The 11,770-nt window shown below is 42.7% G+C and overlaps 1 protein-coding gene and 1 long non-coding RNA gene across 2 annotated transcripts; both read right to left on the minus strand.

Annotated features, from left to right (window-relative positions):
• Positions 1-328: 328 nt before the first annotated feature.
• Positions 329-2,449, minus strand: LOC145421315 (uncharacterized). The gene is made up of 2 exons (XR_013902650.1): positions 2,167-2,449; positions 329-1,809 (listed from the first exon to the last, which is right to left on the minus strand). It is a non-coding gene; the product is annotated as an uncharacterized LOC145421315 (long non-coding RNA).
• Positions 2,450-9,541: 7,092 nt separating this feature from the next.
• LOC113009477 (protein mono-ADP-ribosyltransferase PARP11-like) lies at positions 9,542-11,560 on the minus strand. The gene is made up of 7 exons (XM_026147788.2): positions 11,337-11,560; positions 11,133-11,247; positions 10,979-11,048; positions 10,790-10,853; positions 10,531-10,664; positions 10,301-10,452; positions 9,542-10,202 (listed from the first exon to the last, which is right to left on the minus strand). The coding sequence occupies exons 1-7, from the start codon at positions 11,430-11,432 to the stop codon at positions 9,904-9,906; spliced, it is 930 nt and encodes a 309-aa protein (XP_026003573.1). The 5' UTR covers positions 11,433-11,560; the 3' UTR covers positions 9,542-9,903.
• Positions 11,561-11,770: the final 210 nt, after the last annotated feature.

Here is an 11,770-nt window from a genome sequence, read left to right on the forward strand (position 1 = left end):
TCCTAGAATGGAGGATTGTATTGATAGAGTGGGATCGGCATCGTTTGTAACCAAACTTGATTTGTTAAAAGGTTACTGGCAAGCAGTGGCGTGTCTAGAAAATTTTTGTTGGGGGGGCCAGGTAGGGGCACAGATTTGGAGAAGGGTGGCAGATTTAATTGGCAGATAATGTTTTAAAAAAAAATTCTACCAACCCTTAACCATAATTCAATAATCCTATAAACCTAATAACCAAATGCACTTTTAACTCTTATTAGAATGAGATTTTAACCACTACGGTGCAAAGTTTTTAGATACTGCGTTGATAAAGTACAAGAGATACAATCAGTGCTTTGTCAGTGTTTACTCAGCATTCAAGGACAGCAATATTTGCATAGTATTTTTACTGACATATACTGCACATATGTTTTGGGCAAAAACATTTTTGAATATTAAAATACGAACATTTGTAGCAAACAATTGACAAATTAGCCATTCCAATGCAAAACTTTCTCTGCCTGTTAAAAAAAGAAGATAATCTTCTCACAAACTGGTGTTTGATTTTGAAACAGGAAAAAAGTGGAGAAACAACTGAAAAGACTAATATTTGAATAAAACCTGAAAGCAAGTAAATACTTTCTATGCTGCCTTATGGTAAACTTTGGTAATATTGATAAAGAACAACACTGGCTGATGATGAAATACATTCAGCTGGCATGGTGACACTGCCAGTATAACCTGCAGGGCTGGACTGGGACAGAAAATCGGGCATTTTGACTACAGACCGACCCACCAGGTATTAAAGCCATAAAGCCTTTGAATGAAAACAAACCCTGTTGTGACAGTGATGTACAGTCTTTTTGGTATATGTATGATTTCTATACATTTTACGTCAGATAAAAACTTTGGTTGTAAGATTTAGATAATTATTTAATAAAAGCTAGATATTTTAAATGAGAATAGGAAAGAAAAGTATTTCTTTGTGCCCCCTTTCCCTGTTAATGCCCTACCTGGCCCCCTGGCAAAACTTTGCTAGACCCGCCCCTGCACAGTTACCAGCTGTCAGCTACATAAAAAAGGATCCTGGTGGGTGGTCTTCACGTTTCCCTCTCACCAGATATCCAAACCGACATCATGACCAGCAGCTTTACAGCTGTGGCTCCAGCAAACATCAGCTGATACTAGAAATTAATATTAAATAAATTCTAACAACAGCCGATCAAGCTTAAACGTGCTGCTGTTGTTTAGCGCGACATCTGCTGGTTTCGTCTTTCTGGCGCAAAGTGGGCGATAAACAAACAAGAGAGAAAAGCCGATCAACTGATCATCGATCAGTTTCATGATTGAAGTAGCAACAGGAGAGGGAGGATGAGAGAAGAGGCAGCTGTGCAGCGTAAAGACAGAATAAATCCAGCTTTGTGTCTTTTTCCATTCTAGCTGAAGTTCGGGACAAACTGCGTCTCTTCTCAGCTCAATACGAAACGTGTAATATTTTCTCTGATTGAGGGACCATTCCATTTTTTTAAGGAGCCGTTGGCAACTCTACTAACTAACCTTATGAATAAAATAAAGTTCACTATCAGTAACATCATAGCAACCGAACAGCTGTATAAAAACTCCAAGCTGGCTAGAACGCAGTATGAGTTATTGCAACTGACAGTAAAAAGTCAGCACAACGAAAATAAACTCCACCTAAACTTAGTTCATATCTGACCCAGATAGGCTGCAGGTCATAACTTCTTACCTGAAGTTCAGTTCACCTGACACTCGGACTGGCGGCTGCCTCGGGGCTCTCCTCCTGCCTCCCCTTCCCTCATCCACCTGCTGCCTCTGTGGAAGCCCCGCCATAGCCACCACCAAACAACGGAGTTATTTCTACACATGACCTGCATCTGGCCAATCCACCACCTCTCATTGTTCATGCCGTTACAAAAATAAATAAAAAATAAGTCAAATAAGCCCGATGGCCAGTCCAGCTATGTTAACCTGCAACCAAATCTGCAGCTCCATACAGCAATGTTACGACTTAGATTACGTCTTATAACTCATAACTCTTATGTTAGCTCCCCTCTGTAGCATACTGTCTGAAATATTCCACGGCTGCAATAATTCTTTAAGTGTTATTTTTTCCTTGGTATTCTAATTTCGCCGAAGTTTACTAAACTCAACAAACTTAATATTACTTACCGGGACATTTATTCTGTCCTCATTTTCTTTCACCGAAAAATTGTTTCCTGCAGTGACGTCTTTCGTGCTTGGCTCTCCTACCTTTGCTAACGTGATGCACATAGCGCAGAAGCCGATGCTGCATTCACTTACACTCGGATATCTGAGCGTCACCGTGAAAACATAATCGGACATTTGATATTTGATTGAATTTTATTGTTTTGCCTTTGGGGTGGCACCTGGGGTGGCCAGTCTGGTTGGGGGGGTGGCCTGTGCCCCCCCCAGGCCACCCCGCTGGACACGCCATTGCTGGCAAGTACCTTTAACTCCCCGAGCCTCTGAAATATCTGCTTTTGTTACACCGGACCATTTTCTCCAGTATACGGTTATGCCGTTTGGGTTGCGTAATGCACCCGCTACTTTCCAGCGCCTTATGGCCAAAGTACTGGCGGGCGTGAATAACTGCGATGCCTACCTGGACGATGTTGTCATTTACTCATCCACCTGGTCTGACCACTTACAAACACTCTCTCTTGTTTTCAGCCGTTTTCAGGAGGCCTCGCTTACGTTGAACCTAGCCAAATGTGAATTTGGCAGAGCCACCATCACATATCTGGGAAAACAGGTGGGTCAGGGACAGATACTGCCGGTGACCGCGAAAATACAGGCGATCGTTGAGTTTCCAGTCCCACAAACGAGAAGGGCGCTGCGCCGATTTCTAGGAATGTGTGGTTATTATAGAGGGTTTTGTAAGAACTTTGCCACTGTCGTCGTTCCTCTCACCGATTTGATCAGTCCGATGAAGCCTTTTGTGTGGACGCCTGTTTGTCAGACTGCTTTCGAGTCTGCGAAAGCATTACTGTGCAGTTCCCCTGTTCTTACGGCCCCGAATTTCATGTCCCCTTTCAAGCTCGAGGTTGACGCTAGTGCGGTTGGTGCAGGAGCTGTCCTTATGCAGGAAGACCATTGCGGCGTGGATCGCCCAATTTGTTACTTTTCAAAAAAATTCAACAAACATCAGATGAACTACAGTACCATTGAAAAGGAAGCCCTTGCCTTGTTGTTAGCCCTACAGCATTTCGAGGTGTATATCGGATCCAGCTCTATCCCTGTTCAAGTGTTCACTGACCATAACCCATTGGTTTTTCTCTCCCAGATGCAGAACTCAAATCAGAGACTTATGCGTTGGTCCCTTCTCTTGCAAGACTTCAACCTGCAGATCAGGCATAAGAAAGGGTCGGAAAATGTCATCGCGGACGCCCTGTCGAGAGCAATTTTGTAGTCTAGGATTAAACACTAGAAGGATTGTTTAATTCTTATGGAAGGGGGTGTTACGAACTTGTATGTCCGTGTGTTTGTTTGTGCAGGTGCTGTGTTTTTGTCTATGTTAATTTAGCTGTGCCAGGTCCCTGTTCCGATTGGTGCGTGGACTTACTGCCCCGGCGTGATTGGATCCAGCTGGAGGACCCGCCCAATAAAAGGAGGCTGGAGTGCTACAGCGGGAGAGGTCCTCGCGTCTCTCCTCATCACCCAGCAGTAGTCCTGTGGTAGCCGCTGGCTGCAGTATACGTGCGAGAAATGTGGAACCTCATTCAAATTCAAATTCAAATTTTTATTTGTCACATACACAGTCATACACAGTACGATATGTAGTGAAATGCTTGGACAACTGCTCGTGACCTAAAGAAAACAAAAAAGGAAAAGGCTATGAATAAGATAGGAAATAAATATGAAAAATTAAAAAGGGTAAATTTAACTAGGAAGGAATAAAATATAAATTAAGGTTAAAAATGAAATAACTGTACAACACAAATTAGAATGAAGGGTAAATTTAACTGGGAAGAATAAGATAAAATATATAAATTAAAGTTGAAAATAAAATAACTGTACAACAAAATACACAATATAGAACTATATAAGAATGTATGAAGAAATCTAAATATAAATAAATATATACACAATAACAGCAGCTGTACAAGTATTAACCGGAAATGAAGAATATAGTGACCAGTGTTGTGCAAAACCAAAGTCCAGAAAGTCCAGTGTGTGTGTATGAACTGTATGTGTGGATCAGTACTGTGTGGTGGTGTGATTGAGAGACCGTATCGCCTGCGGGAAGAAGCTCCTCCTCAGTCTCTCTGTGTTGGTCTTCAGGGAGCGGAATCGCTTTCCTGACCTCAGCAGAGAGAACAGTCTGTTGTTGGGATGGCTGAGGTCCTTCACGATCTTCCTGGCCTTGGTCCAGCACCGCCTGCTGTAGATTGAGTGCAGGTCAGGGAGCTCGGAGCGGATGGTGCGCTCAGCTGACCGCACAACCCTCTCTAGAGCTCGTCTGTCCTGCATGGTGCTGTTCCCGAACCAGGTTAAGATGTTTCCCGCCAGGATGCTCTCTATGGTGCACGAGTAAAAGTTCCTGAGCACCTTGGAGGGCAGTTGGAAGTCTCTCAAGCGTCTGAGGTGGTAGAGACGCTGTCGGGCCTTTTTCACCACAGTGTTGATGTGACAGGACCATGACAGGTCCTGCGTGATGTGAACTCCGAGGTATTTGAAGCTGTCCACTCTCTCCACTGGGCACTCGTTGATGACGGGGGTCTGGTAGTTCCTCTCCTGCTTAGTGCTGAAGTCCACTATCAGCTCCTTTGTCTTACTGACGTTTAGAAGGAGGTTGTTCCTCTGGCACCAGTTCTCCAGATTCCTAATCTCCTTCAGGTAGGCCGTCTCGTTGTTATCAGAGATCAGGCCCACCACGACGGTGTCGTCAGCAAACTTGATGATGGTGGTGGAGCTGGTAGTGGCCACACAGTCATATGTGTACAAAGAGTACAGCAGGGGGCTCAGAACACACCCCTGGGGGGCTCCAGTGCTGAGAGTGGTGGAGGCTGAGACATGTCCGCCCATCCTTACTGCCTGTGGTCTGCCAGTTAGGAAGTTGGAGATCCACTGACACATAGATGAGCTGAGTCCCAGATGCTCCAGCTTGGTGGTGAGTGTGGAGGGAATTATGGTGTTAAATGCAGAGCTGTAGTCTATGAAGAGCATTTTAACATAATTCCCCCTTCTAGTGTCCAAGTGAGTGAGTGATGTGTGGAGGAGATGAGAGATGGCATCGTCTGTGGAACGATTTGGACGGTAAGCGAACTGTAGTGGGTCCAGTGTGTCTGGTAGTGAAGAAATGATGAAGTCTCTGACCAGGCGTTCAAAGCACTTCATCACTACTGAGGTGAGGGCTACAGGGCGATAGTCATTGAGAGAAGCAGGGTGGGGTTTCTTCGGGACAGGAACAATGATGGACTCTTTGAAGCATGTGGGGATCACCGACTGAGATAAAGATGTTGAATATCTCAGTGAACACAGGAGCTAGCTGGTATGCGCAGTCTCTGAGGATACGACCTGGGATGCCGTCTGGTCCTGCTGCTTTCCTGGTGTTCACTCTCTTGAAGGCTCTCCTTACTTCATGCTCGGAGATGACGAGCACGTTTCCGGTGCTGGCAGTATCTTCCTGTCTGCAGCCGTTAGCGCCGCTAACACTAGCATTGTTGGAGACCTTAGCTGCAGCCTCGAAGCGAGCATAGAAAGTGTTCAGCTCGTCTGCCAGAGTCACGGCCGCGTTCGTCATACCGGTTGTTGGTGCTTTATAGTCCGTTATTGTCCTTAGTCCCCGCCACAGGCTCCTAGAGTCACTCTGTTGGAGTTGTGACTCTAGTTTCCTCCCGTAGCGCTGCTTTGCCTCTTTCACCGCCCTCCGCACGTTATATGACGCGGCTTTGTACGGGTCCATGTCCCCCGTCATGAGTCCCGTGTTGTAGGCAGCGGTGCGGGATCTCAGAGCGTCGCGGATGGTTTCATCCACCCACGGCTTCTGGTTGGGAAACGTTGTGATAGTCTTTGTCTCCACGGTATCATCCGCTAGTTTCCCGATGAATCCCACAACCGCTTCCGTAAACACGTTGACGTCATCGTCGGAGCTGTTTCTGAACATGCCCCAGTCTGCGTCATCGAGTGCGTCCTGTAACGCGGCCACCGATTGATCCGTCCAGCGCGCGACCTTCCTCTGAACCGGAACTTCCTGTTTCAGCCTTTGTTTGTATTTTGGCATGAGGAAGATGGCGGCGTGATCAGATTTGCCAAACGGGGGGCGGGATTGTGCCTTGTAGCCGTCCTTGACCGTAGTGTAGCAGTGGTCCAGTGTCCTTTCACCCCTGGTGGGGCAGGTGATGTGTTGATAAAAGTTCGGCGCTGCGCGTTTGAGGTTGGCGCTATTAAAGTCCCCCGTCACAATAAGCGCAGCGTCCCGGTGTTGTGTCTGGTGCTGTGTGAGTGCCTCATGCAGCTCGCATAAGGCGGTGACCGTGTCCGCTTGTGGTGGAATATAAACGGCACTTACAATGACCGATGTAAATTCCCGAGGTAGATAAAAAGGACGACACATGATGGACAGTAGTTCCAGATTTGGTGTGCAGGAGCGTGTGAGAGGAACAACGTTCGCACTGTTGCACCAGTTGTTGTTCACCATTAAACACACGCCGCCTCCCCTTGACTTCCCCGAGTCCCGTGTCCTGTCCATGCAGTGAACCGAGAAGAACTCGGCCGGCTGGATGGCGTGGTCCGGCACCGCTGGGTTCAGCCATGTCTCGGTGAAGCAGAGGAGATTGCAGTCCCGAATGTCTCTCTGGAACTTTATCCTGGCCCTGAGGTCGTCAAGCTTGTTCTCCAGTGACTGGACGTTGGCGAGCAGGATGCTAGGCAGAGGTGTGCGGTGTGCACGAGCTCTCAGCCTGTTCCTGACGCCGGCTCGCTTCCCTCTAGGCCGCCGCCGCTTCCCTTTGTTCTCCCTCGAGATCTCACTTGGCCAGCTCGGATCCGGAGTTAAAAACTTCGAATTGTGAGTACATTGTATACCAATAGAAACAAGAGTGTCACTGTCATACCTAATGTACCCAATGGTGATGATTTTGCCGATTTAGAAACGCTGAAAACTAACTTAAAAAGCAAAGACAAAGAAAAAGTGGTCGGAGCAGTCGTGACGGCAGCCGACCTCACCGGCGCCATCTTATATCATAGACACACCTTCTACATAGCCCTAGAAGGCAAAGTAGATCATGTGACATTACATGCACAGTATAATTTGTTTTCAGTCTTCTAACCTGAAAGATGGTCTACAATAATTATTTTATGTGTTTAAATTGAAAAATTTATTAATTATGACATGCAAATTACAGACAAGTATAGCTTAACACACGCATAGCTGTAAGATGTTTCCCCCCATACATTTAATATAAATAAACTCAAAGCACCACAAGTGCACCACCTTGTGGCATCACCTTGTGCAGGTCGAAAACACATACAAACATGGTCATACAATTAATTGAACAAATGCACACAGAAAAATAATTTTACATTACAGTACAACAAGTGTGCTGAGCACATTTTTTTTTTAATTACACAAAGTGCAAAAATAAACCTGCGTTATTCAGGTTTTAACATCAAACCCAGATGACTTGGAAATTAAATTAATGTTGAATTGTTACAATTTTAAAAATTAACTTCATTGGAGGCAACACAGTGATGCAGTGCTATCACCTCACAGCAATAGGGTTTATCCTGCCTGTGCCTTTGGGGCAAGGATGCGGCGGGAAGGCCTGGCTCACAGTCTCTGCTCTAATTCATTCCAAAGGTGTTCTATCAGGCTGAGGTCAGGACTCAGTGCAGGCCAGTCACATTCTTCTACACCACACTCTCTCATCTATGTTTTTATGGACCTTTCTTTGTGCACTGGTGCACAGCCATGTTGGAACAGGAAGGGACCATCCCCTAACTGTTCACACGAAGTTGGGAGCATGTCATTGTTCAAAATGTCTTGGTATGCTGAAGCATTAAGAGGCTGTGATGTTCTTCTTTATAGTGGACAGAAATTATTTTTTGGAGTGGTACAAATAATTTGTGTGGCATCTTATTGAATTCAGAAGAGCTGATTGTTCTGCAAATAGTTTGAAATGGTTATTTAAAAAAGGGATCACAAAGTAGGAACTCCAGCATCACTTGAGGGAAGATGAACAACTTTAATAATTGACCAACGCGTTTTGGCTTGTGGCCTTCATCAGGGTCATGATGAAAAAACCTTTTCTACTTGGAATTTATGTTTTTTGTCTGATTTTAGATCAATTTTGTTAATACAGTATGTCAAAATGAAAGCATAACTGTAAATTCAAACACGTGAGGTTGTGCTGAAAACAATGATACCAAACAAGGCAAAGTAAATAGATTTTAACGGTGAAATGTAGAGGAAACATCAAAAGTAGTGAAAAATGGCCAATTATACACTGGACCCCAGAGGGTTAATTTTTTTTTAAAAGTAACACAATAGTTACTTTTCAAGTAATTAATTACTTTTAGAATATTGTAACTCAGTTACTAACTCAGTTATGTTTAAGTAACTAGTAACTATAATTAATTACTTTTTCAAAGTAACTTGCCCAACACTGATGACAGTACATTTAGAAAAAGACTGAACAGTATGGCTTGTTTGGAGGTTTTTTTTGAACAATCCACAAAACCTCTCTAACAAAGTCCTTTGAACAGATTAGACCGAAATGGAGTTGTTTAGCAATATTGCACAGCAATATTTGTTGAAAACACCAATCCATCCATCCACTTCAGCTGGAGTCTATCCCAACAACATGAGGGTGAGATTGGTGAAAACATATCAGTACAAACACCTCATACTAACTGGAGGGGGAGGGGTGATGGGCTTATTTTGTAAATACAGTGTATGGGAGCCTTGCAATTCCCATTCAATCCTCTGTATACCAAAGTGTACTAGAGTGAAATCTGAGGCCATCTGTCTGCCAACTAAAGCCTGGCCAAAATTGGGTAAGTGCAATACTACAATCCCAAGCCAAGCCAAATCTACAACAGACTGGCTAAAAAAGAGAAAAGAATAAAGGTTTTTCAGTGGTCTAGTCAAAGACCAGAACTCAACGTGAATGAAATACTGTGTCGTGACCTTAAGAGAGCTGAACATAAATAACTGCTCACAAACCTCAAAAAGTGAAGGAACTCTGTAAAGAAGAGTAGATCAAAATCTCTTCACAATTTCAATTTCTTATGTGAAAGACTGACGGAATCAAACATAAAATTATTATTTCAGGTTATTGCTGATAAAGGTGCTTCTAAAGTAACTGAATCAAACGTTGTTTTTCCACATCCTTCACAGAGCCCCATGAAAGCTTTTTGTCCACATATATGTAAAACAGATGAACAACAATAAGCTACATGAGCTTAGAATTTGATTTCTTTAACCTCGCACATGTTATTTTAAAATGCGTGTGAATGTTATGTCCAGCACAAATACAAACATAAACATTAGAACAGGAATAAACACACATGTAGACTTTGATTTGGTTCTGCTGGCATATTTATTTATTTATGAAGCTATATTATTACTAAATTAAATAGAAATAAATTAGATGGGAATCTACATTACATGACCACAAGTATTATATTCAACTATTCTAATACTAAGCAGTAGCACCTGGTAAGTAAACTCATTTTTATTGGTACTTCTGATCCAAAGTAATGAAATGTAGCGATAACTTTGCTGACAGATTATCTTGCTGAAAACGACCTAGTTTACTGGAAACTTTTCTAAAAATGTTTAAAATGTAGTAAAAATGCTGTAAAAACTTCATCGAAGCCATCAGGAGTTGTGCTTGAAATGTACCGTTTGAGGTAGCCATGTTGATCTTGCACATGTTGCGCTCAGCTGTACTGAATCAAATACTCCGGATATATTTGATTTGGATCAAAAATGACAAAAATTCTAGGATGATTGACATCATCAACACAGCTGTCATGCAAGTTTTCGGGATTCTCATGATCGGGTTTTTGAAAATCAGGTTCTCCAGCAATTGGATTTCCAGTCATCACCCGAGCCAAAAATATAATTTTAGTTTCTCCAGAGTGTACAGGTTGTGTTTTCCCGCCATAAACTGGCAGTGGTTTCGAGCTGCTCGGACTGTATCTGTCGGCTAATGTTGCATGTTTGGCAAAATAAATTCCTACGTAAAAAAAGAAACTTAGATCAGCTGGGAAGAAAAAAGACAGAAGAAATGGTAAAGAGTTAGAAATTCAGATTTGCACAAAACAATGAACTTACCTTTGCCATATCTGTTGCCATGCTGTCCAGCTAACCGTACATCAAAGTTATACTTGCAAATGTAATCCACATTTTTGATATCAGTCCCATGAAAGAGTCGTCTCTCTTGAATTTCTTTGATGCCTTGAATCCTCATCAGCTGTTTCTTTTTCCTTTGATGCAAATAGAAAAATAATGGTAATAAAGAAAAGAAATTATTAACAAAAAACATAGTGTAAAACTTAGCTTACCTGCAATATAATTCCCAAAGATCCAAATTCTGTATCCTGTTGATTGACAGAATGGTTCGGTCCAACAGCCCATCGGTCTTTACATAATGTTTCACTGTCCAATACTCGGGGGAGTGCTCACTCAGAGGGATTAACTTTAAAAAGTATCCGAAATCAGTTATTACTGAAATATCTGCGGTTTTAATCTATGCTTCTAACTGTATTGTATATTTGTGCTCTAGCTGTAGATATTTTCGACATTAAGCAACATTTTTGTCACCTGGTATGGCGATTCGGGATCAAACGATTCCCAGAAAACAGGAGCAAGGCTGAAACAGGAACACCTGCGGGAGGAGAGTTAAGTTTCCATTGTGCTGAAACTTTCACTTTCATTTTGATAGAAACTATACTGACACTAACTTGTAAACCTCACTGCTGTTACAATTGAGAATGTACATTTCTTGTTTACCTTTTTTCTGTGTTGTAGCTTCTCCTGATTCTTTTTTGCCTCCCTGCGGTGAGGTCTGTCAGTAGCATCGCTGCACAAAAACACATGTATTAATCTGAGCTAAGTTCTTAATGTGTGAATGAAGACTGTGAGCATGAAAATGCACAAAAATTACCAGAGAAATCAATCTGGCCCCTGTAACTGAAAGATGATGTGTTTAAAACAGCCTTGGAGTTTTTCAGGTAAAAATTTTCAACAGCCTCACTGCTAAAGGGGAGATCGGGGTCATCCTACAGAAAAGGGACAAGAAACTAGAAACATAAGCTTTACTTGACAGTATGGAACCAGATAATGTGATCTAAAGAAATACACAAATTACCTCAAACTGGTGCCACTGTCCACAGTCAGCAAGGTAATACCAGCACCAAGGGGTGTCAGCTGTATCCATATATTCCACTAATGTATTTTCCAACATCTTTTGTTGCTGTTTCTTGTTGTCAGAAATGTAACTGATTATATCACAGAAAAAGCTGAAAAATTAACCTGCTTCCTCTCTATGACTTAACTACTGGTGTTTCTGACTCCTCATGATTCAAATCTCATTCATAGACACACCTTCTACATAGCCCTAGAAGGCAAAGTAGATCATGTGACATTACATGCACAATATAATTTGTTTTCAGTCTTCTAACCTGAAAGATGGTCTACAATAATTATTTTATGTGTTTAAATTGAAAAATTTATTAATTGTGACATGCAAATTACAGACAAGTATAGCTTAACACACGCATAGCTGTAAGATGTTCCCCCCAT

This window comes from Astatotilapia calliptera, chromosome 17, assembly GCF_964374335.1.
Source record: "Astatotilapia calliptera chromosome 17, fAstCal68.1, whole genome shotgun sequence".
Lineage (NCBI taxonomy): Eukaryota > Metazoa > Chordata > Actinopteri > Cichliformes > Cichlidae > Astatotilapia > Astatotilapia calliptera.